General features: G+C 43.1%; 1 protein-coding gene across 1 annotated transcript in view; it reads left to right on the top strand.

Annotated features, from left to right (window-relative positions):
- The window catches only part of LEMD3 (LEM domain containing 3), a 42,613-nt gene that overhangs the window by 3,198 nt on the left and 12,520 nt on the right, over positions 1-26,895 (top strand). Inside the window, exons 2-5 of the mRNA XM_083182455.1 lie at positions 2,774-2,802; positions 6,682-6,748; positions 15,578-15,645; positions 21,978-22,057. Coding sequence (XP_083038581.1) covers positions 2,774-2,802; positions 6,682-6,748; positions 15,578-15,645; positions 21,978-22,057 — 244 coding nt within the window. The remainder of the gene's footprint in view (positions 1-2,773; positions 2,803-6,681; positions 6,749-15,577; positions 15,646-21,977; positions 22,058-26,895) is intronic.

Here is a 26,895-nt window from a genome sequence, read left to right as displayed (position 1 = left end):
TAATATATGTGGACAAACAGAAGCAAATCCTGTCCCTCACCAGATAACTGTGACATATAAACACAATGCACTTAATTTAATATTTTTTTTTCTGAATTTCTCGATAAGAAGCATTTGCCCTTGGGGTGCCTTGAAAATATTTTGATGCTCTAGGGTGCCATGATTCAAAAAAGTTTGGGAACCACTGGTTTAATAGCTTTTACTACTCTAATGGTTATTCAATTTGACATATACTTTTATCTCATTGACACCTTGTTTTCTCTACTTTTGTGCAACATTTGATAACTGATAAAAAGAAGCGCACACACACACACAATTGTCTCAAATCTTGCTATCCAACTTTATAATGCCTGAAGACATAGCAAGCTCTGGAAACCCATGTTTTCCTGTAGATTAGTACAGTTGCCCAATAGAGCATTGCCTTGGAGGCTGGCCAGGAATATACCTGGTAATGACCAGGATTGAGGCCCTGACATATTGGACCTGTGCAGGGTGTGGTATAGTAGCCCGACAGTCGGGATTCCGACAGTCATTAGTCAGACGTCGGAATCCCGACTGCACAGCGTGGGGAGCGCAATGAAGCCCCTTGCGGGCTCGCTGCGCTCGGCACACTGCGCTCGCCACCTATTTTATTCTCCCTCTATGGGGGTCGTGCACCCCCACGAGGTAGCAGTCGGGATTCCAACATCGGAGGAATGACTGTCGGAATCCCGACTGTCGGGGAGCCGTCCGGCACCCTCTGTACCTTTTCATGCTGAGCCAGGACTTAGCTTGCAATGTTTGAGTTACTGTCTTTTCCTAATGTGTTTTAATTTTCAATTTGTTTTATGAAAAGGAGATTTCTACAGTGTATTACTTTGGTATGTGCAGTGTCACTTGTACAACACCTGAAAATTATTTGCGTATTGCTGTCTCAAGCTAGAAGATGTGGTTACTCTTATTAGCACCGTTCATGTTAAGTTATTTGTCTACCAGTGATTCATAATTATTGCTTTGAAAGTTAGTATAACTTGAAACAAAGAAAAACTTTAGTCCTATGCCTGTAATATGGCTAAACAAGTCATGACTTGTGATTTTTGCAAATGTTCTCCAATATTTAGGTAAAACATGACTCCAATTTGATGCTTAATGTTGCAGCAGTACAAATCTGTAAGGATAAGGTTGGATTACCACATTGCTGCTACAGGGTTCTCTGATATCTAGCTATATCATACTTGCAGGGCATTCTTATATTGGTTACATGTGTTTTTTTTTTTAATTAAAAATGTTTTGCTTTTTATTGACTTCTAGTCCCATGTGTAAAAAAAACAAACAGTGATTTTTCATAGAGCTCTGTAAAATCAGTATGGGTCGACACTCAATAGGTTGAACACTATTGGTCCGCAGGCCATAGGTTGACATGGCTTAGGTCAGGCATGTCCAAACTATAGCCCTCCAGCTGTTGTGAAACTACAAGTCCCATCATGCCTTGCCATAGTTCTGCTATTAGGGAATGCTACAACAATGGCATGGCATGCTAGGATTTGTAGTTTCACAACAGCTGGAGGGCCACATTTTTCATGGGTTTTGGTGTCTTGTTGACTTACGCAGACATGGTATCAGTGTACCGCGGCACCTCGTTTCGATTTCCATGCTTCGGGCACTATTATGTTCTTTGTTCACATACAGCTATAACGCAACTCGTGCTTGCTGGGGCTGGCGATAGAATCGCCAGCCTTTGGAAGGGGGCTCAGGAGTTGCTTGCGCGCCCTGTTATGATGGAGCTCATAGTCGGTCCTCGCCTCAGGTCACCCTGCCAGTTTCCAACTGACTGGGACGCGCGTGCCAGTCTAATGGAGTCCCTCTCCACCAGCGGGGACATTCTGGCGAGCGCTGGCAGTGAATGAGAGGGGCTACATCTGTAGATAGTTAAATATGAAAAACACTTGTTCTTGAGAAGAACATAAGCTACTTATGTTGACCTATTGCTAGTCTCAACATTTTGTCCCTTTTGACCTAAGCCTGTCTACTTTTTTTAAGGTATTGACCTATGGCCTGTTGACCAATAGTGGTTAACCTATTAAGGGGCAGATTTATTAAGCTCGGTGAAGTAATAGTGTCTGGTTTTTATCACTGGCCAATCAGCTCCTAACTGTAAAGTTACAGGCTTGGCTTGAAAAATGACAGGTAGGAGCTGATTGGCTGGTGATAAAAACCAGACACACTTTCACTTAACCGAGCTTAATAAATCTACCTCTGAGTGTTGATCTTATTAGTATCCACTGCGTACTGTGTAAAATGGATAGTTGCATGCAATAAAACGTGGTTTTAGATCCAGTTTTGCACTGAAGACCTTTTTATAGTGTTCATTTATGCTCATTGCATTGTATGTGTTGTGCAGTATGGATTATTGATCCTTGTTGAGTATATAAAACATTCCAATCGGTCTACCTGCTGTTTATGATTTCTTGAAGTCATGGACCATGCAGAATCTAAGATGAATGTTCCTTTGGTACCTTACCAGCCCTTAATCAATCTTCACTAATGCCATCACAACAAAGCATGACTGCAAATGCCTGGGTCCAGATCTACAGGGAGCGCCACGGCTGATCGTTGTTGGGTTATTACCAAAATATAGCATTTTAATGCTGTGCATAATAACCCCGAATGTCTATGCATCTTAAACTTGACTGTCCTTCACTGCAGAATTACATCTTTTGTTCATGTTATATATTTTTATTTACAGTCACATTTTTTTTCTTTCTTTTTTTTCTTTTCTTTTTTTTTATTTTAGTAAGAAGTCCTGATGATCTTCCTGGTGATGTAAGTGTTTTTATTTTATTTTTATTTTTTTTATTTTTTTCATTTTGCAAAAAATATTTTGTACTTGTCAGAATTATTTAAGTAGTACACTGGTCATCTACACTCTTTCAAATGTCACCCCCCCCCCCTCCCCCATATAAATATTAACAACTATATGGTCTATACCACTTTCACACCACAAAACCAGGTTGTACCTGGGATTTTGTACATGGGGCTGAGACCCCTTTTTGTCTGGCAGCCAACGCGGCTTATTGACGGGTCGATATCACTGGAGGCCAGTGCAGAGGCCATGTATGGAATGATCGCATTGGTCTGGCTTACCCATTCACACTCCATCGAGCTGTGTTGAGCCAGAGCTGCTCACTACCGGAGTTGAAATACTGGGTTGCTGGACCTGGGTTATTTCAGCTGGGTGCTTTCACACTGCAGAATATCCTGAAATGCTGTACATTTATCTGAATTAGCAAGGCAAATTGCTGAAAGAGGGTATTAATCATCTGTGAATAATAAACCATAACAGGTTTTACTTTACCTGCATACAAACCAACATGCAAGAAGGTTTGTTTTTACAGTAAAAGCTTACTGTATCCACATTGGTAAATAAGGTATTTGGAGTAAAGTGCTGCTAATCCAGTGCATGTTATATTTTGTGAATTTCCGTCATCAAAAATGAACAATGTTTGTTTTCATGGAATAAGTCATTTTTGGGCAGGTAGGAGGGCATGAGTGTAAGTTTCAAATTAGTAATTTTTTTTTTTTCACCCTAAAAAATTGGTATGAAATGTCACACAGCTCTGCATTTTAGGGCTGCCTTCTATTCAAAGGACTTGGACATATCGCAGGAAGATCTCTAAAATTTTTTCTAAAATAGAGGATTTGAGATGTCTAAAGGCCCAGGTACCATTAAGATGATGTGGCGTTCACTTGAGAGATTTGCACCAAGAAATGTTTGCAAACAACAATAAATCCAAGTCCTAAAAACTTGGACAATCTTTTTTGAATGTTATGTAAGAGTGATACTCATCAAGCTAATACTGGTATGAGAAATCATGCATATTGTCTTATTTGTACACTCAATTGTGCACTACCTTGCATCACATGTGAGAGCTCCTGGTTGGCAGTGCTACGCGACTACCAGACGTTGTGGCATGCAGCGCTGTTCATAATAATGAAGGACAGAAGGAAGTGTTATGTCCATTAAATCATCTGATGTATACAGCCAATCAAGGATGGTCCTGGACTAACCACCAAAGAGACCTGCCAGGGAAGTCAATTAGCTGTGGTAACTTAGAGCAGGCTATTTATTTCCCTCCCTCATTGCTATTGTTAGTCCCCGCCAGCAGTTGTTTTTTTTTTGTTTCTGAACAGAGGTAAATAAAATCCCTTATAAATGCCTTGTTAACTGATGCCTCAACTGTGTTTAAAACACAAGTATAGGAACTGTTCCGAATGTAAACTCCGGTGAAAAAAGGATGAAGATCCATATTTGTATGTGAGTGAGCTGCCAGGTCCTGTTTGACTGTTTGGAGTGGGCTTCCTTTGTTTTCCCTTATAAATATTTTCACCTGAAAATGCGTCTTAAGCTTGATACAGTTTGTAATCCCCAACACTGCCCATGTTCACTATATCGTCGGTGCTTTGGAAGAATGATATAGTGCATACACACTGATCCATACCATTCACGATGATATTAGTGATCTCATCCTCCCTGCTCTGTACAAAGTAGCTGATTTATATTTTCAAATTGAGCTGCATGTGCAGACGACAGGGGGACGGGGGCATTGACTTAGACAGGAGCACACATTGTTCTCCATATAGTGGGTAGGTAAACACTGAGCAATTTGCACTCTATATCATTAACAATATCAATATTGGCCATATTTTTAACAGTAAATCACCCAATGTGTACTCAGATTTAGTCACAATGTTACTAGTATGTACCCTAGCATTAGTAGTTGACAGCCCAGGGTTTAAGTCAGTGGTTCTCGACCTCTGTCCTCCGGTCCCCCACACAGTGCACGTTTTCCGTGTCTCCGCACAGAATCATAAGTGAAAAAATTGGCACCACCTGTGTCTTTTAAAATGTGTCTGAGTAATGAGTGCACATGCTGGGTGACCTAGAAAACGTGAACTGTGCGGGGTTTTGAGGACCGAGTTTGAGAACCACTGGTTTAAGTGATGGTGCTGTGATGTTTGTTTAGTGTTTTTCTGATGACATGCATATCTGTACTGTTCTTGCATCAATCTATACATTAAGCCACATCTTTACAATTGAATTTTGAGTTTGCTTCACAAAATACATATTGGGCTGCAATTTTATACTCCTAGTTTAAGTGTACACTTGTGCCACAAAATGCTTTTGTTAAAAGTTTGTTTTATTCAGTTTTTTTTTTTTTTTTTTTCGAATGCACACTGCAAAATTACCCTGATTAATGTCAGTTCACAGTGGCTCTAAATTGCACACCCTCAGTAATGAAAGGTGCCATCTGCTGAGAATAAAATGATTTACACAGAGAGAGGATGCAAATGCACTATGCGGTCATTACATTATAATCTATAAGAGGTTGTTGGTATATTATTGGCCTGCCCACCAATCATCCAGGTCACCTTGTCGAGCAGGTCCCTAACACTATTGGGTCACCACCTGGGACGCAGGGAACCCCGAAACATGATCCAGCTAAGGACCCCACCAGGGCATCACAATAAAGAATAGTGATAGTAAAGTGGTAACATTATAAGTATGAAGGTTACTACTATTTGTTTGGAGGTAGAGAGTATGAAATAAAGAGTGCATACATAAATAATAAACATGATGTAAAAAGTGACTGTATTTAAGTTGTGATGCCCTGAGACAGTCCAGCCAGAGCAGCCCGGGGGCCCCACGCCCAGATGCCAACCCCAAATTTTCTGACACTATGTACAAATAAATTAATGGCAGTTCTAAATGGGTGTTAGAACCCAGACACATTGAAGCAGATTATTTTTGCTGAACTTAATCTGCCTGTACAGGCAGATTGCTGTTCTAGGCTTTCCCTAGCCCTGGTGCCTCTGTCTGCGAACAACCAGCCATGTTTTATAACTTGTTCCCAATTGTAAAGCGCAGTGGATAATTGCAGTCCAATATACATGCTACAAAACTAATCAGTGTCTGCTTTGAATCCATGACTGTTTAGAGCTGAGGCCAAACAACTGGATACTGTGGTGCTCCGTATAGATTTATGAATGTTGTGTGACAAGTTTTAGGTTTTTCAGATACAGTACATTTGTAAATGTGTGCTTCATTGTAGAAGAAAAGGGGAAATGGTCCTTGGGTCGACGCAGGCAAGGGAATTACATGGTTATGGTCGACAGTGAAGAGGTTGATAGGCTTTTAATTTTTATTTTTATTTTTTTAGCCAAAAGGCGGTATTTCATGCCCTACCATCCACTAGGTCATGGAGGGAGAATAGCATTGCGTGCCAAGCGTAGTGAGGCATCGTGCCCAAAGCATGGCAAGCACAGCGGTACACGATACGGTGTCCATGTTGTCAGCATTCGGCACAAAAAAACATGTTGACCGTTTGACCTTGTCTTTCTTAGGCATGTCAACCCAAAGGCATGTCAACCCAATGTATGTCGACATTAGTTTGGTCAACCAAATGTATGTCTACGTTAGTTTGGTCGACCCAATGACCCATATTTGAGGAAATCAAAACTTGACCTGTTGGGGATTCTCAAGCTGTAGAAAACAATAAGCAATGTAGACTGATTTTTAAGGATGGGGGCATTCTATGATTAGTTAGTTGCTGCCAAAACTGACTTCATAATCAATTTTTCCTTTTTTTCTTCTCCCGCAGTATCTTTGTTTTGATTGAATCTGTTTCAAATTATCTATTTTAGAGAACTGAGAAAAATCTTTTGATGAATACACTGCATAAGCTGCATGATAAATTGGCAAAGAGAGCAGGTAACTATTCTTTATGTGATGATTATCTGTACTTCGCCAGTAATTCTTATTTTGGTACAAACGGGATGTAATGTGGAAGGCATTGGGAAATGCTATTTCTCATTCATCCATTTTGCCAACCCTTCTAGACCATGTGGTGTAATGAGAGTTGAGAGCGCGCTTAAAAGCCTAATTTATATTCAGGTTTGTGACTGTGAGTCAGAATGTGGAAAAAAAGGGAAATCACATTGTATGATTTTTAAATAATTTATTTGCATGTTCTTGCGGAAAAATAAATATTTGGACAATCGAAAATTTTAAACTCAATACTTTTTAATATTGGTTGGCAATTACAGAGGTCAAACGTTTCCTGTAGTTCTTGACCAGGTTTGCACACTGTGCAGGTATTTCGGCCCACTCTTCCATGCAGATCTTCTCTAGATCTGTTATGTTTTGGGGCTGTCCTTAATATGGATCAGTCGTTCTGTTGCCTTTGCAGAAAAGCAGCCCAAAGCATGATGTTTCTACCCCATGCGTCACAGTAGGTATGGTGTTTTTGGCGTGCCACTCATCATTTTTTTCCCTCCAAACACGGCGAGTGGAGTTTAAACCAAATAGTTCTATTTTGCTCTCATCTAACCACCTGACATTCTGCCAATCATCCAGATGTCCCTGGCAAACTTTAGACGGGTCTGGACATGTGCTGGCTTAAGCAGGGGGGCCTTTCGGGCACTGCAGGATTTGAATCCATGATGACGTAGTGTTCACTCTAGAAATTTAGTCGGGCAAGGTGCCGGGAGGGGGGGGGCGGTCCGGGCCCGCCGACGTCACACTTGCGGGCGGTCCCAGGCCGCCGACAACACTAAAGTGGGCGGGCCCGGCCCCGCCGAAGATGTCGCCGGGCATCGTCGTCTAAGGCGGCGCTGGGCTTCCCCGTGCAGGCACCAGGCTGTTAGCGGGGTGCTGCGAGAGGGGCAGGGCGCATTGTGCCCTTAAACAGCCTAGCGGGAACACTAACGTAGTGTGTTACTAATGGTAACCTTTGTGACTGTGGTCCCAGCTCTCTTGAGATCATTGACCAGTTGCCCCTGTGTAGTTCTGGGCTGAATCCTCACTGTTCTCCAGATCATTGGTACCCCATAAGGTGAGATCTTGCATGAAGCCCTAGGTCTAGGGAGATTGTCATTGATCTTGTATTCCATTTATTACTTTTTTTTGTAATTGCGCCAACAGTTAATCTCTTCTCTCCAAGCTGCTTGCATATTGTCGAGTAGCTCATCCCAGCCTTGTGCAGCTCTACAATTTTGTCCCTGGTGTCCTTAGACACCTCTCTGGTCTTGGCCATAAAGAAGAGGTTGCAGTCTGACTTTTTGATGGTGTGGACAGGTGTCTTATACAGATAACCAGTTCAAATAGGTGCATTAATACAGGTAACAAGTGAAGGATAGAGATGCTTCTTAAAGAAGACGTAACAGGTCTGTGAGAGCCAGAAATCTTGCTGGTTGGTAGGTGTCCAAATATTTATTTACCACACGATTATACAAATTGTTTACAAATCATGTAATCTGAATTTTGTTTCTCACATTTGAAGTGTACGTATCTACGATGGAAATTACAGACCATCTTTTAAGGGGGGTCGACTTGCACAATCAGTGGCTGTCCAAATACTTCTATGCCCCTCTTGTATATCTGCTTGGGAAGATGGACAGCCTCTTATCTTTCATTACTGGGTCATAGAATGTAAGTGAAAGGCCTGAAATCAGAGGTAACAAATGCTCTATGTAATTTGGTTGGCACACTTGCACCAGCACATGGTCAGTTGTGTCAGAACAAGGTTGAAGGGAAATAGGTCACATTTTGTAGTTTAGTCTAATTGCTTTTGGAAGTCTTACATTTTGTAATAGAGGGTAAAGGATAGAGCTCATTTTACTCTAACAAATTACATTGGAAAAAATGAACTGACCTTTTCCAGATCAGTTGGAGAGCCTTCTTTGAACATAGGCTGCTATTATAAATGTACTGCTCAAAAAAAATAATAAAGGGAACACTTAAACAACACAATGTAACTCCAAGTCAATCACACTTCTGTGAAATCAAACTGTCCACTCAGGAAGCAACACTGACAATCAATTTCACATGCATGCGGAAATTATAGGCAATTAGCAAGACACCCCCAATAAAGGAGTTGTTCTGCAGGTGGTGACCACAGACCACTTCTCAGCTCCTATGCTTTCTGGCTGATGTTTTGGTCACTTTTGAAAGCTGGCAGTGCTTTCATTCTATTGGTAGCATGAGACGGAGTCTACAACCCACACATGTGGCTCCGTTAGTGCAACTCATCAATGATGGCACATCAATGCGAGCTGTGGCAAGAAAGTTTGCTGTGTCTGTCAGCGTAGTGTCCAGAGCATGGAGGCGCTACCTGGAGACAGGCCAGTACATTAGGAGACCTGGATGAGGCCGTAGGAGGGAAACAAACCAGCAGCAGGACCGCTACCTCCGCCTTTGAACAAGGAGGAACAGATGGAGCACTGCCAGAGCCCTGCAAAATGACCTCCAGCAGGCCACAAATGTGCATGTGTCTACTCAAACAGTCAGAAAAAGATTCCATGAGGGTGGTTTAAGGGCCCGACATCCACAGGTGGGGGTTGTGCTTGCAGCCCTTCACCGTGCAGGACGTTTGACATTTGCCAGAGAACACCAAGATTGGCAAATTCGCCCTTAAACAGCCTAGCGGGAACACTAACGTAGTGTGTTACTAATGGTAACCTTTGTGACTGTGGTCCCAGCTCTCTTGAGATCATTGACCAGTTGCCCCTGTGTAGTTCTGGGCTGAATCCTCACTGTTCTCCAGATCATTGGTACCCCATAAGGTGAGATCTTGCATGAAGCCCTAGGTCTAGGGAGATTGTCATTGATCTTGTATTCCATTTATTACTTTTTTTTGTAATTGCGCCAACAGTTAATCTCTTCTCTCCAAGCTGCTTGCATATTGTCGAGTAGCTCATCCCAGCCTTGTGCAGCTCTACAATTTTGTCCCTGGTGTCCTTAGACACCTCTCTGGTCTTGGCCATAAAGAAGAGGTTGCAGTCTGACTTTTTGATGGTGTGGACAGGTGTCTTATACAGATAACCAGTTCAAATAGGTGCATTAATACAGGTAACAAGTGAAGGATAGAGATGCTTCTTAAAGAAGACGTAACAGGTCTGTGAGAGCCAGAAATCTTGCTGGTTGGTAGGTGTCCAAATATTTATTTACCACACGATTATACAAATTGTTTACAAATCATGTAATCTGAATTTTGTTTCTCACATTTGAAGTGTACGTATCTACGATGGAAATTACAGACCATCTTTTAAGGGGGGTCGACTTGCACAATCAGTGGCTGTCCAAATACTTCTATGCCCCTCTTGTATATCTGCTTGGGAAGATGGACAGCCTCTTATCTTTCATTACTGGGTCATAGAATGTAAGTGAAAGGCCTGAAATCAGAGGTAACAAATGCTCTATGTAATTTGGTTGGCACACTTGCACCAGCACATGGTCAGTTGTGTCAGAACAAGGTTGAAGGGAAATAGGTCACATTTTGTAGTTTAGTCTAATTGCTTTTGGAAGTCTTACATTTTGTAATAGAGGGTAAAGGATAGAGCTCATTTTACTCTAACAAATTACATTGGAAAAAATGAACTGACCTTTTCCAGATCAGTTGGAGAGCCTTCTTTGAACATAGGCTGCTATTATAAATGTACTGCTCAAAAAAAATAATAAAGGGAACACTTAAACAACACAATGTAACTCCAAGTCAATCACACTTCTGTGAAATCAAACTGTCCACTCAGGAAGCAACACTGACAATCAATTTCACATGCATGCGGAAATTATAGGCAATTAGCAAGACACCCCCAATAAAGGAGTTGTTCTGCAGGTGGTGACCACAGACCACTTCTCAGCTCCTATGCTTTCTGGCTGATGTTTTGGTCACTTTTGAAAGCTGGCAGTGCTTTCATTCTATTGGTAGCATGAGACGGAGTCTACAACCCACACATGTGGCTCCGTTAGTGCAACTCATCAATGATGGCACATCAATGCGAGCTGTGGCAAGAAAGTTTGCTGTGTCTGTCAGCGTAGTGTCCAGAGCATGGAGGCGCTACCTGGAGACAGGCCAGTACATTAGGAGACCTGGATGAGGCCGTAGGAGGGAAACAAACCAGCAGCAGGACCGCTACCTCCGCCTTTGAACAAGGAGGAACAGATGGAGCACTGCCAGAGCCCTGCAAAATGACCTCCAGCAGGCCACAAATGTGCATGTGTCTACTCAAACAGTCAGAAAAAGATTCCATGAGGGTGGTTTAAGGGCCCGACATCCACAGGTGGGGGTTGTGCTTGCAGCCCTTCACCGTGCAGGACGTTTGACATTTGCCAGAGAACACCAAGATTGGCAAATTCGCCACTGGTGCCCTGGGCTCTTCACAGATGAAAGCAGGTTCACACTGAGTCCGACAGACGTGACAGTGTGGAGACACTAAGGAGAACGTTCTGCTGCCTGCAACATCATCCAGCATGACCGGTTTGACAGTGGGCCAGTAACGGTGTGGGTTGGCATTTCTTTGGGGATCTGCACAGGCCTCCATGCGCTCACCAGAGGTAGCCTGACTGCCTTTAGGTACCGAAATGAGAGGCTCAGATCCCATGAGACAATATGCTTGTACAGTTGGCCATGGGATCCTCCTAATGCAAGACAATGCTAGACCTCATGTGGCTGGAGTGTTTCAGCAGTTCCTGCAAGACTAAGGCTATGGACTGGCCCGCCTGTTCTCCAGACCTGAATCCAATTGAGCACATCTGGGACATCATTTCTCGCTCCATCCACCAATGCCATGTTGTACCACAGACTGTTGGCGGATACTTTAGTCCAGGACTGGGAGGAGATCCCTCAGGAGACCATCCGCCACCTCTTCAGGAGCGTGCCCAGGCACGTGGAGGCCACACACACTACTGAGCCTCATTTTGACTTGTTTTAAGGATATTCCATCAAGTTGGATCAGCCTCTAGTGTTTTTCCACTTTCATTTTGAGAAGGGCTCCAAATTCAGACCTCCATGGGTTAATAAATTTGTAAAGTATTTAATAAGAATATTTAGTTCATTCAGATTTTAGGATGTGATATGTTAGTCTTCCCTTTTTATTTTTTTGAGCAGTGTATGTTTGAAGAAAAATAATCAAAAAATAAAATACTCCTTCCCCAAAATCCTTTATTACTTACTAGCTGACCCGCCTGGCAAAACTTTTTATTTTTATTTCCGAAATTGCTCTAAAATTTGGTCTTCTGCTGTGCCAAAGGCCCAAGATTGAAATTTGTTAAAGCCTCTACCATAATGTTAGAATGTGTTTGCATTGCTACTCAATGACCGCAATGAAATCGGGTGTGGTGTTTGAAACACACTGCTCCTGACTAGCTTAGGTGTGTTGATGAATTCCACATCCACTCCTGAGATTTAACAGATAGGATACATTTATTTTTTGAGTTCTGTGTGTTGTGCTGTTTTTGAATGTGTGGTGGTGTTACGTATGTGTATCTTTGGTATATGTATATCCCAAATTGTTTAACGCCTCCACCATAATGTTTGAATGTGTGTGCATTTATACTCAATGGCTGCAATTTAATCGTGTGTGATGTTCCTTCGTAATCTGTTTCCAAGATCGTCAATTCCAGATAATCCATCAAGGCAAATTGAACCATGTTTTTTTTTTTTTTTTTATATTTCTAAGTGAAATTTCCCAAAAATGGCTTTGAAATGCGTACCACTGGGTCCAGAGGTACAATGTTGCTGAATTTGGGGTGTCTGAGTTCCATGGTGTCTCCACAATGCAACACACGCGCTCCAACTTATTATATATAAAATTAAATAAATATAGATTGATCTTCTATAAAACTAAGCATGACCTGTATCAAACTCCTTGGTATGAGTGCCCTAACCAGGACTTTAGATGGGTTTGGATGTCTACAAAAAATGTAACTCCCCTACTGAGTAATTGCTTTCCATGACCAGATTGAAGATCCTCCAGCGAAGCGTACGCAGACCACACACGCCGTGTGTGTGCCCCGCATTCCCTCCCCCCTTGAAATGTGATTTTGATCTGTCTAGTTTAAATTGTTGCGTCCTGGTCTGGTTACCCGGTCTGTCTGTAGCCTGAGACGTGGTGTTGTGGCGCCTCACCACACTATACCGCGCTCGCCACACTATATAAAAAAAACTCCACTGTTAACCTATTTTGTTTATATGAGGATGCTAATCTGCAACCTACTGTTGATAAGTCATCCTTTTATTGAGGCTAAACTTCTCATATGTCCAGCCCAGTCCTGGTTGGGATAGATGTTGGCATGTTAATTCTTTCACATGGGCCTTCAGGCAGACCAATATTTTCCACCACCAAGAAATACTTTGGCTTTTGCTTCAGGATTAAGTCGCATTTCCAAGGCTAAAACTTAGTTTCTACATGTACGTTATGTGCAAATCAGCAGAAAATAATGCACATTGTTTGAAAGAGGAGGCTCTAATCTTTTGAACATAGGTGACAGTAGGTTGGAGATTGGACACCTTTACTACCCCTTCCTTAAGTATCACATGGCTAGCATTTCTGTAGTGCATTGGTTGGTGATAGTCTCATTTGAACAATGAGCTTAAATGCATGAATTTACCTGTTGCACATACACAGGATGTTTTACAGCATGCCTATTTGGGTTTAGCAGTTGTGTGGCTAAACATATGAGTGTGATCAGTATGAAAAAAAATAATCAATGAATATCTCCCATTTGGTTAGCGGTGAGATTTGGGCATGATATATCAATTGCATATGGCCCTCAATGTGTATGACCAGCTCCCTTGTCATTGCCTTGTATCATATACTGAATGATGTTATATTGAATAAAGCCTACTATCCTCTACTGAAACGGATTGTCTGTCATACACTTTATCTGTGAGGGATGAGGTGGCTGCTACTGTATTTCTCATGGGCAGTTCACTGTTTGTATTACACTGTTGTAAGTGTGGTCTCAGATTGTGTAATTTTACATACACGTGGAAACACCATTATAAGACCTAATTAAATATGGAAACATTAAGGTAGTGCGGAAAATCTTGAAGTTGGCTATCACGGATATATCTTTAATTATTGTAGTTGGGGAGGTTGTCATGTCACAAAGCAAAAATACAGAATTTTATAAGAGAAATTATGATCTCCATTAATGGCAATGCCACGAACACAAAAAGAACATGTTGAAATTGTCTTGTCTTGATTTCTGCAGAACAAAACTATTACGAATGATTTCTGCCAATGCCACCCGTTGCACACAGAGAAACTGGATCAGTTGCAACTGATCCAAAGTGGAAGGACAAAAACTGCTACAGTTGACGCAACAAATGCTGTGCTGGCATAATTTTCAAAGTACTCACAACCACCTTCTGTCTACACATAAATGGCCTATTTAATGGACTGTTTGGGTGATATTAGTTGAAATTAGCACTCAATACTTGTAATTGCAGGTGTGCTTTTATTTTTCAAACTAAATTTCAACATGTTCTGTTTAACCCTAAGTGGCAAATATCTGTGACAGATGCGCAAAATGTGTGTCGCTCACATTGGTTAGATAACTTCAAATGAAAAATGTTATGTAAAAACAGATTGTGTCCTATATAAAATAAGCATTACAGGTAATTCTGATGAATACAAAGGTTTGCTTGGCAAATTTCACACCTATTTTGACAAATTCCCTTGGCACTTAAAAGGTTAAGTTGGTGCTATTGTTAATGTCACTACCTGTAAAAGAAAATACATTAAAACAAAGCACACCATTGTTTTTATTATGGAATTCTGCATCTGTTTCATATGTCGGATGACTAGCTCCTCATCTTGAGTTGCATTCAAGATGGCTGCCATAGTGGATACCTACTTTTTAACATTTTTACCCCCACTAACCTATCATGTGTAGACAATGGATTAATATTTCTGTACTCCTTGTCTTTCTATAATGTGTTTCCATACTTATTGACCAGCGTGTGTGTGTGTATATAATCTTGCAGATCGCAAATGGAGTTAATTGAGAAGTGATTTGCTTATGTAAAGATGTTGTCATATATCTAGTCTCAGTACCATGCAGCACAAGATGCCTGGCGTGAGTGAGCAGCTATGCAAACTTCAGACTTTTTTTTTTTTTTTATATATAATGAAAATGCGTCTTCCTCTCAACGCAGTATGTGACTAGGACAAAGGAAGAGACTGAGCTGAATAATTTGATATAGTACTTGTTTGTGAGTGGGTTTGTATATGGATCAGAACCAAACTTTTAATGGGGGGTAAAATTACATATTGTAAGCTTGCAAGCAGGGTCCTCCTACATTTTTTTTTTTTTTTTTACTTACTACCCAATTTGTTTTATTAATGTTTCCAGTTGTAAAGCCCAACTGAATTTGCTACACTATATAAGAAACTGTTAAAGATAAGTGTCTGCTGTTACATTATAGCACTTATGTGTACAGGTTAAACTGTCGCATACAGATGTCATATATTAAACTTGGTCAAATTGCATTAAGATGCATTTTCGGAAAGACACCCGACTCTAACAAATTGCCACTTGACATAGCGTGCCATAGCAACAAAAATGTACAAGGACAAATGTGTATCAAGCAATATCCTCACTAACTTACAGGCTCTGAAAATTGTATAATGTAACTTACATTCCTTGACCTATACAGTTAAGGTATGTACTAATTCTTGTGTGGTTAAGTTTGAGAAATGTCCTTTTTTCTTTCCTCTAATTTCAGTTTTTTTTTTTTCCCTCACATTCTCTTAGGAGACTACATATGTGGTGATGCCGACTACAGTCGTATTTCCGTCCAGGAAGCTGTGGAGTATTTACAGGTTGGTCAAATTTAGATGTTCTTGCTACAGGTGGACTTGCCAATTGTTTTTTGTTTTTTATTTCATTAAAATGTCTTTCTGTAAAATATTAGTGCTGTCAAAAATAATGCCCAAGTAGGTCACTTTTTTTATTTTTTTTGTAATTGGCCAAACTAAATCCTCCTGTACTTTTTTACAAGGAGTGGTTGAACTAAAGATATACTTGCCCTTTACTGATCTCTTATTTTCTTATACATTCAGTGACCTTTTTCTTCATAATCCTTTAGAAATGCAGTGTGCAGTACACTTTAATCTGTATAATGAAAATGCATCCAAAGTGTTATACAAAGACCCAATGTCTAGACGCTTTCAGAAAATGGAAAACGAGAAATAATTGCTACTTTGAGATTTCATAATCTTGATTTTTATCTAATGCAGTCTAATTCTTATTGGCCATAAAAGGAGTTTGACATCTATTATGTAATAGGAATACAAAATCAATAAGGATAAAGGCCGAGAATTTGCTTCAACTTTATCAGGGATAAACTGATAAAGGTGTAAAGCTCTACATGTGAAAACTGTACATAATGGAGAACAAGTTGACATTTAAAATGGGTGCTTGGGGAAAAGCAGAGTAGAGACATTCAGGGCAGATGGGGCAACAAAAGACAATGCTCAAATTCTTGTAGGTGTTAAACTGCAGTGTAATGAGTAGTATTATGGCTAGCTTTCCTGGAGCTGGAAGGGCATAGCGTTAATGGTCTTGGATGTCATACCAAATAGCAGTAAATTACATTTTTAGTTTGTTTGTTCATGGACTATGCTTCTTCCATAATCCTGCGTGTGTCAGTTCTCATGATTTTCTAAATGATGGTTGGTAGTGCAGAGAATCTCCAGATTCGGGGATATTCCTAAATTTAGAAGCCAAAACTGTGTCATTAAAAGACAGTTGTCTGCAGAAATGTTACATCTGGCTAGATAATGATGGGAACTGCCACCAGTTCCCATAATAACCAATAAAGCTCACCAAGAGGGAGCTGGAGACTCTCAGGCTGACCTCCTAGCCTGCCTCTTTGTTTTAGCTTAGTATTTTCTGTCATAAACCTTTTGGAGGTTCCTTCTCCACTTAGATGTAGAGTTTGGGTCTCTGGATAGGTAAGGGTCTGTCAGCGCCTATCCATAAAGGTGTTGCCAAAGCTCAATCACGTTCCTGATGTGTCTTCAATATAGGTAAGTGCTAATGCACTCTGCGGTCCCTAGCTTGTCCCCACTCTCCCCCTTCCCCATTACTTAGTTCCCATTTATTTTAGAGGGGAATCTGTTTGACTGTGCGGGTGGCCTGCATGTGCTACACACCCTGTGCTCTGATGCCCTGGATACTGATCTGATGAGGCTACTGATGCCGGTGCAGTCTGTAGCTCAGTGGCATCAGACGCCGGGCCACACTTTCTGCCACCGAGTGGAGGGGTCCTGGCACACTTATCTCAATGGTGCCTGATTTATTGTACTGCCTTGCACCTGTTTTACATGCAGAGGGCGGGTATGTGGTAGCGGTGGGAAAAGATGGGGCAGAGCCCATCGCAAAAAACCCCTAAACCAGTTCTGTTGCACAGGCTAGTACTAGAGTACATAGCTGCACTGAGAGCTGTAGTACTAGCTGGAGCTTATACAGGCAGCTGAATTCTGCACCTCTGCTACATTGGGCTGGCTCCTTTCAGACTGCTCTTTTCTATCTCCTAACCCTACTTTCCCTCTGGAGGGTTGTAAATAACACTGGGGTGTTGTCTGGTTTAGTGAGTTAGATGATCCAATTTAGGGCTCGACAAATACTGTGGCCTAGGTCGCCATGATTCTGCTTCCTGGTGTCCAGATTTTTTTGCAAGGAGGGAGCAGAATTTGGTCATGGGCAGGTCAGCGGCAGCACGGGCAGCTTTTCCAGACCCCCCTCTCCGCTACCTGCTGAAAGTCAGCAGCAGCGCATGCAATGGTGCCCGACCCTCTCACCCCCTACTGCTGGTAGGCAGCAGCACAGGCAGCCTGACTCCTATCCCCCTCCTGACTGAAACTGCAGCGCTGCCCTCTCCCCCTCCTGCTGGAAGTTAGTGGTGCCTGATGCTTTCCCCCGCTCACCTGACCCCCTCTCACCTCACCCTCTTTTTGCCACCTATCACTTGATTACACTCACCTCACCACCTATTACTCTACTGTCGCCCCGTCACCTCAACCCCTCTCAGCGGTCCAGGACCTGAACCCACCCCCCCCCCCCCCCCCCCAGTTACTTCAACCCCCCCCCCCCCCCCCCCCCCCCCCCAAAAAAAAAATGTCCAGCGTCAGTCTCAGATTCTTTATTTGATTTTGTTTAGATGAGATTGTCAAAACGGTTCCTGATAGATATTGGTTGCCTGACAATTTTATTAAATATTGATTATTCAATTTATTGCATTTACTAATTATGGCTTCTTTATCCTGTTTATTTGAAGTGTCAGAGGTGTTTATTAAGGAATCACCTCACAATTTTGTGGTGATTGCTTAACCCTTTGAGTGCCAAGTGAATTTGTTAAACTAGGTGCGAAAATGTCAAACTGGATAAATAAGGTACAATATAATTTAATCGATATTAAATAAATGAATTGTCAGACAGTCGAGATACTTGGCATAAATAGTTTGGGTAAAAATCTGAGACAAGTGGTTGACATCCCTGGTTAAACTGACAAGAAATTACCCTTCTGTTATTGCAGGCCCGGAGCAAGTAGAATTTTTGGTGTAGTTGGGTGGCACATCAGTCTTTCTTGAGGTTTGATGTGCACAAGAAACATTTCTGGCTCTGCCATTGACTATTTTTAGTACTCCCAAGTTTTCATAAAGGTGATGTTAGTGGGGATGATCCTTAACACCAGAGTCCAGCAGGTGTTTCATGGCTTTCAACATTCCAAAGATGGTACGGATGGTTCTTTAACCACAGCAAGTCTTCTTCCACTTAAGTTTGCTTGATAAGATAGATGATGGTGGTATTCAAGGATCTGCACTTTGGACTATTCCATTCCGTTCAATATCAATGGTCCGGTTCCCACCGCCATCTCCACAGACAGGTCAGCTTGTCACTGTGGATCAGGGTCTCTCTGATTTGGTAGCTTAAACTCATTAACCTAATGGTGGGGAGCCAGTTTGGAGTCTGGGAGTGGGTCATCTTGACAACCAATGCCAGCCTAAGAGTCTGGAGAGCAGTTCCTTCTTGACTGTCAATTTTGGGGGTATTGGCCGGCTAGTCTTCCCATGAGTGTCTTGGAGCTGCGAGCAGTTTACTTCAATGGGACAAGATTCCGCAGCGGTGGACTCCCACACGGTGCCCTGGCTTTACGATGTAGTATATCTATTTCCACCAATTCCATGCGTACCAAAGCATATCAAGCAGGAGACTGCCTCAGTCACCTTTGGTTGCTCCGGATTGGCCTGAATGGGCCTGGTTCTTGGATCTCCACCTGCTTCTTGTGAGCAGCTGTGGCCTTTGCCTTTTTTGGGCAGACGTCTTACACGTAGTGTGGCTGTGTTTTTAACAGGGTGGATGTTGAGGCTGATATCCTCAGAAGCAAGCAGCACCTTCCGACTGGCACGTCGGTGACCTCATTTAACCAGCCAATGGTTTTGTCATGCTTTGCTAGAGGACTCGAGATTGTCTTTTTTTTTTTTTTTTTTACCTGGTTCGGGCTCATAGTATTTATGTGGCCCGAATGGCGCCTCTGCATGAAACAGATTACGCTGTTTGTACTGTACGATGCGGCTTGGGAAGTGTGGCTGCCTCTGGAATTTGCTGGTCATTCGGCAGGCTTATTTAAGCAATGTTCATCAGTCTCCTTTGTGTATTTCTGCTCGTTTGTTTGGTTCATCCAGGGCTGCACGACAGGGCAAACACTTGGTGCACTGTTTATTTATTTTTTTTTTCTACAAGAAAATAGGATTCAGTCTTTTTCTCTGATTCCACGTGGGGCTCTGAACACCGTCCTAGCCCTCTTCATCTGCCTGGTTATGGTCTTGTGCAGGGGTAAGCAATAATTTCAGCTGGGGGGCCGCTTAACACTTCCAGTAAATGTTCAAGGGCCGCACTCAGGAAAAGTGGGTGTGGCCATGCAAAAGGGGGTGTGGTCACACAAATAGGGGGTTTCTTAAAGTGCAGTGTACCACACCATATACCCCTTATACACATTTAATAGCACTTGATTAAAAAGGGTTGAGATTACCTGAAGGGTAAAAAAAGGGGCAGACTAGATGGGCCAAATGGTTCTTATCTGCCATCAAATTCTATGTTTCTATGACTAGCCCCAGGTTGCAGTGGCAAGAAATACGTAGCTACAGGAGCCATGTATACAGGAATCCAGAGCACCCCTGTAAGCAGCAGCAGCAGCGATATTATTGAGAGCAGGGCCCCCATGCCACACTACCAAAGCAAACGGTACTAAGAAGCCTGGAGATAATGCAAAGTCAGAAAACATATTCGGCCCATAAGGTAGCTAGTTATTTAGGCAACAGAAGCGGCAGGATCATCAAGGACCTTAGTATTATCGCAAGGGAATGTAGTAGTCTTGTCACCAATATCAGGTGTCTCCTGAGAGATTTGGCTTCCTCTGATATAGAAGCTAGAGACAGTTAATAAGAAGGTGATTAGCAGTACAATAATAGCAATAATAGCAGGAGCCAGAAAAATGTGGATACCAGTAACAGCAATAAAGAGCCCAGTTGTGCAGGTGGGAAACCATGTACTGAATGTTACAGCAATTGCTTCATTCTCACCATGTGGAGGTATGCAGCAAGGAGGCCCCAAGATGGTGCAGGATGCCCTCAGACTCCCGGGCACAGCAGCAAGGGGCCGGGGAGCAGTCAGGTGATACCAGATACATACTGCTTTACAGAGCCGAATTTCCCATTAGGCGCGTCCGCTCCCAGTAATGCTGTGCGGGGCGGATGCAGTCGGGCATCGTGGCGGCATTACACTTAAGCCTTCCAGTTAACTGACAAGCAGCTCAGCTAGTCGGGCCGCTTGTCATTGTGATATAGGTCCATTCGGCGGGCCAGACCTGAGAGGCTCGCGGGCCGCATCCAGCCCGCGGGCCGCCTGTTGCCCACCCCTGGTCTTGTGTGTTCTCTTCTCTAGTCTTCCTCTGTTTTATCCATCTGCTCATTCTTAACTTAAGGGCTTGTGGGGCATGGAGGGGAGGAACTTTCACATTTTTCATTCTTAAAGTGCCATCACCAACTAACACTTGTCCATACCCCAGTGTAAGCTCTTTCAGTGTCTCCTGTGGAATTTGAGAAAATAATTTAATGGTAATTACCTGAAGCCTATTTTTCTGCTACATTGGCCTGTCTCATGTTTAATCCTATTTCATACAGAGGTGGGAATAGGGGGTGACGATAACAATATTTAGAGATTTGGTTTTGTGGGGCTTCTTTGGCCAAAAGACTCAATTGGTGATGAGTCTTATGCAGTATACAGTGGACATGAGTGGGTCCAAAGATTAAAAGAATATCAAATATCAGGAATATTTTATCCCTCTCAAATTCACCAGTTTCTAAGATGCAATTGAGAAAGAAGACTGAATCTGATTGCTATAGGCAACATCACCTCCCTTTTCATTTTTAGGAGCTTGTGTAAATTTACTTGCATAAGTACTTTTGAGACTGTTAAATCTGTGGAGACGTATCTGGAACAAATAGGTGTCTAATTCTGATAAACTCCTAAATGTGTGCACAAGAATGGTATGTGAGAATTTAGAGATTTTGACCACAGGGGAGGCTGGTAAAAAAACAGAAAGGGAGAGGTCTTCACAGATAACTGCTAATGTTACACAGAATGAATCGTAACTAAGGAAGCAAGGTAGTTTAGGACCCCACTTCCTGTACTCAGAGCGAAACTTCTGTCCCAGTCTAGGTCTTTACCCAACCCTAGACACCTCTTTCAAAGGCTCCTTGGATATTTTTGAAAAAAGTTTAATGAATACAGGGATGGTTTTAAGAAAAAAAAAAAAAGTAAAATATCTTAGGTAAGATACACATTTTGGCCCCCTCCATTTAAGACCGTTTCTGCTAGACCATCTCGGGAAGTCTAAGTTGATTGGGAGGGGAGTTGTTTGTGGTGGAAGCGTTGATATTTTGATATGGTGTTCTTTTGCAGTACAATTCTTATCTAATAACGTGAGTACCTGTACATTGTGTTTTAAAGATCACATCCTGGATACACAGCATTTAACTTTATTATTTCTTTACTCCCCATCCCTCCTTCCTTGGCCTGACTTGTCTTCATACTATTCTAAATTAACACTAACTTTCTGTTTTTTTTTGGTTTTTTTTTTTGTTTACAGGGTTTAGGTGAAGAATATGTTGGTGAGTTGAATAACTCATTGATATGGATATTACAGTCTGGAAGAGATGTTGGAATCAAGTGAGTGCATGAGTCCGAAACCGTGTATTCCATTGCTGTTACTGAGATCTCCGTAAGCTGCTGAGGAAAAATCTGCACATACCATACTATTTTCTACCCTAAATACATTAACATGTCTCCTATGGTATCCTACTTTGTATACAATTAACTGTTTTCTCGGTACTTGTGTATTTTGGCGGCGCCCGTCGCGGGCATCGTGTGCCTTAACTTTAAGGCACACGACGCAACGCGATGGACGCGATTTCTCCATAGGCTTCAATGTTAAAATATTTTTAACATTGAAATACTGTCGGTCGCGTCGGACTTGTGATTATAATGGCACAAGATCAAATGTAGTTGATAAAGTCCATCTAACATAGAAAACAATGGGAAATGGGCCAATATGGCCCATTTCTCCTTCATACTTCATGGCAGCCATTACATTGGGTTTATCCCCTTCTCTCTCCCAATTAGACAGGTAGTTTTTTCCCCTAGGACCCAGCTCCTCCTCTTCCTCTTGCTATATAACCGAGCACCTCCCCTTAGACCATAGTCTTTTTCCTGTCTCCTCTATCTGTAAACAGGTAGTTAGATTAGTGTAGAGACATGATTAAAAGACCTGGCAGCGAGGGGTGGCGGTGCCTTACCCTATATATGTGGTCCGGAGCCGGTGGCATGGATCTGTGCTCACTGAATGGGTTGGCGGAGCCTATAACCCAGTATCAAGGAGGTATGGGGACTCACCTAAGCCTTAAGTGCGGGAGCCATGGCGCAAGTATGGTGAGTCCAGAGCGCTAGAGAGGTGTGTAGCGGCATCAGCGTGTTCCCCCAGGCTGGCGTCTGTTTCCGGGTATGGGGAAAGCAGACGCCGGAGGGGAAGTGAGGCGAGCTTCCGGCGCGCGGTCTGCGGTGCATAGGCAGACCGCGTGCGTTCCACTGACAGGAAGCGTACGGCGCTTCCTTGCTCGGCGTCCCGTGTGAGACGCGCGGGCGGACGTGACGCATATGCGACGCGTCAGCACGCGGCCTGCGTTCCAGCGCGGGTCGCGTGCGTTCCACAGGGCGGAAGAACGGTATATATAGCGCCTGGCCGGTGTGACAGGCGCTCTTATCTGCGTGGTACTCTGTGGAAACTCGGCTGCAGTATGGAGGGAGCCTCTCCTAATGTGAATACACCGCTGCCCAGGTAAGTCCTCAGTGAGGACTGGTTATGGTCTATTCTTATGCTGGATAGTCAGTTAGTTAGTTTATTTTTTCTTCTGTTTTAGTGTGCCTGTTGTGGCCAAAAAGAAGACAGCTAAAAAGCGATTGGATAAGATTTGCCCTGAGTGTGACAAGTCGTTTATTGGAGAGGATGTATTATGCAAATGTTGTCTTCAGAAGAAGGAGTCTGCTTCAGTGTCTAGCCAGATATCAGAACTTAGAGAATGGATGGAGAAAAATTTTGTCTCTAAGAAGGAATACTCTGGCAATAAAAGGTCTAGGTCTCAGATCAGTTTGGATGTGGACGATGATGTGGGATCAATAGGGGCCGGTTCTGATGACGGCACAGGTGGTTCCACGGCCGAATCTGGAGAAGTGATTGAAGACGAGCGTTTGTTTGATTTAGGTCTAGTGGAAGTGGTGTTAAAAAACTTATATAAGACCTTGAATTATAAACAGCCAGTTAAAACGGAGTTGGACACTCTTTTTGAAGACAGGTCAAGGAAAGGCAGATGCTTTCCTGTCCACAAAGTCGTCAAGGACATACTGATAAAAGAGTGGAATAATGTGGACAAACGTGTGGGGTCCTTTAAAAGGGTTGAGAAAATGTTTCCCTTAGAAGATGAGGAGTTTTTAAAATGGAGCAATGTGCCCAAAATTGATGCATCTGTATCTGAGGTTACTACCCGCACGACTATTCCGTTAGAGGACGGTGCTTCCCTGAAGGACCCTATGGAGAAGAGGATGGAGAGTGCTCTGAAACGTTTGCATATATCTACCTCTGTGTCCATGAAGGCAGGCGTAGCCATAGCTTCTCTGTCACGGGCATTACGCATATGGTGTGCGGCACTGCAGGATGATATGCAGGATAAAACCTCCCGAGATCATATGAGCAGAAGCCTGGCTCAGATACAAATGGCCATAGATTATGTATGTGAGGCATCACTAGACATGCTGGACTTTTCAGCCAAATCTTTGACCTCAGGAGTAGTAGCCAGAAGGGCACTCTGGCTGAAGTCATGGTCGGCGGACTCTCACTCCAAAAATAAACTGGCCACACTTCCGTATGAGGGGGCCTTTCTCTTTGGAAGTAAGCTTGACCAAATGATTCAGAGGATGTCGGGGGGTAAATCGGTCAGGTTACCCCAGGACAGGAGGGGTAGATTTAATGCCTACTCCAATAGGCAATCATTTAGACAGGCCAGGTCTTACAGACCAGGTAGGCCTTTTCGTGACAAATACGCATCAGGTACGTCACGGGCGTTTTTTCGCCAGTACATTAAAAAGAGAGGCGAAAGCTCTAGTACAGCCCAAAAACAGTGACGCCAGGGGCGCTATGGAGCGGATTCCAGTAGCAGGAAGACTGTTGGAATTTGCTCACGTCTGGGAGCACAACGTCTCGGACAAATGGGTCTTAGAGATAGTATCTCAAGGATACCGGTTAGAATTTCTGTTAAAGCCGAAATGGGCAAAGTTTTTAAGTTCCAATCTTCCCCTATCAGAAGCGGAAAAGGAGGTGTTGAAGTCAAGCGTGCAGGATCTGATCGACACAAATGCAGTCGAAGAAGTTCCGTTAAAAGAAAGAGGTGTGGGGTATTACTCCCGGTTGTTTGTTATAAGCAAAGCCTCAGGCGGGTTCAGAACCATCCTCGACTTGAGGAGTCTGAACGATCGTCTAAGGAAAAAGAAGTTTCATATGGAAACAACCAAGTCGATCTTGATGGGAATCAGGAAGGACGATTATCTGGTAGCAATCGACTTGAAGGATGCGTACTTTCATATTCCCATCTTTCCGGCCGACAAAGTATCTAAGGTTTGCCATAAAAGAAAGACATTTCCAGTTCACATGCCTGCCATTCGGGCTAACCTCATCACCCCGGGTCTTCACGAAGGTTCTGGTGGTATTAATAGAAAACCTGAGAAGGCAAAAAGTGATGGTGTGGGCATATCTAGACGACATCTTGATAGCAGCACAGTCCGAGGAAGAAAGTGTACTAGCAAGAGACTACACCATCGAGTTTCTTCAAAGGCACGGTTGGATGATCAACTGGGAAAAAAGTCGTCTCACTCCGTCAAGAAGGATTCAATTCCTAGGCATCTTGGTAGACACCGTCTCTTTCCAAATAGCGCTCTCAGAGAAAAGGTGCGAGAAAGTCCAGCAGCTGATTTCTCTTATTCACAGCGAACCCCGCGTGCCCTTAAAAACTGCAATGAGTTTGCTCGGGATGATGGCTTCAGCAGTAGAAGTTACGCCTTGGGCAAGATGGAGAATGAGGCCACTGCAATGGTTTCTCCTGAGATTCTCACGAGATCATACGCCACTAGATCAAGCAATAAGGATCCCAAACGCAGTAAAGGTCTCCTTGAATTGGTGGAGCTACGATCTGTTAAGAGAAAGAAGATGGTCCCTACAAAGTCCGTCATTCGTAGTGATAACTACAGATGCCAGCGCCTCAGGCTGGGGGGCGCATGGGGTAGGAAGATCGTGCCAAGGAAGGTGGTCAATGCAAGAAAAAAACTGGTCCTCGAACCACAAAGAGTTGAGGGCAGTGTGGCAAGCGATAAAATTCTTCGCGGACGACATAAAGGGGTCACATGTACGGGTGTTCTCGGACAATGTCACGACAGTCTCTTACATCAACCGTCAAGGAGGCACAAGAAGTCGGGTGTTGTTGGAGGAAGTAGAGAATATAATGTCTTGGGCCGAAGTAAATCTGCTGTCTATTACAGCCTTGCACATTCCAGGAGAAGAAAATCAAGCAGCAGACTTCTTGAGTCGCAATACATTAATTCCAGGCGAATGGGAACTAAAGCAGTCAGTCTTCCAGCTCATAGTGGAAAACTTCGGCATGCCAGAGATCGACCTAATGGCAACATCGGTCAACAAAAAGGTTCCCCGGTTCTTCTCACGGTACCCAGCACGCGGGTCGTGCGGAGTCGACGCCCTATCTCAGGAGTGGAGCTATTCCCTAGCCTATGTGTTCCCACCATTTTCTCTCATCCACAGAGTGTTATGGAAGATCAGATCGGAGAGATGTCAGGTGCTGATAGTTCTTCCATATTGGGCCAGAAGGGCTTGGTTTCCGATGCTAGAGAGCATGGCGGTAGCCGGACCTCTGTTTCTGCCAGTGTCATCAGACCTTCTGTCTCAGGGACCAATCAGATGCCAAGATCCGCCGAACTTGTCGTTGACGGCGTGGAAATTGAGAGGCAGCAACTAAGGGAGAAGCACCTATCCCCAGAAGTGATAGAGATACTGCTCCAGGCGAGAAAAAAGGTTTCGTCGGCTATCTATTACAGAGTCTGGAGGATATTTGCTAATTGGTCTAAAGGCAAATTTCAGTTTCCAAATGCATCCATCTCTCATGTGCTACAGTTTCTGTGTGACGGTTTCAACAAAGGGTTAGCAGTTTCTACCCTGAAAGTGCACGTCTCGGCATTAAGTGTACTATTAGACCAAAGGCTGGCAGATCATACTCTAGTAAAAAGGTTCTGTCAGGCCATCAAGAGGATCCGGCCGAGGGTCCGTTCTTTGGTTCCTCAATGGGATCTTAACTTGGTGCTAAATGGGCTTATGGAGGCTCCATTCGAGCCGTTGGACAGAACAAGCCTTAAGTTTTTGACATGGAAAGTGGCGTTTCTGGTAGCAATCACTT

The sequence above is a fragment of the Crinia signifera genome, chromosome 4 (genome assembly GCF_055691185.1).
Source record: "Crinia signifera chromosome 4, ASM5569118v1, whole genome shotgun sequence".
NCBI classification, from domain to species: Eukaryota; Metazoa; Chordata; class Amphibia; order Anura; family Myobatrachidae; genus Crinia; species Crinia signifera.
This window is presented reverse-complemented; position numbering and strand designations above follow the sequence as displayed.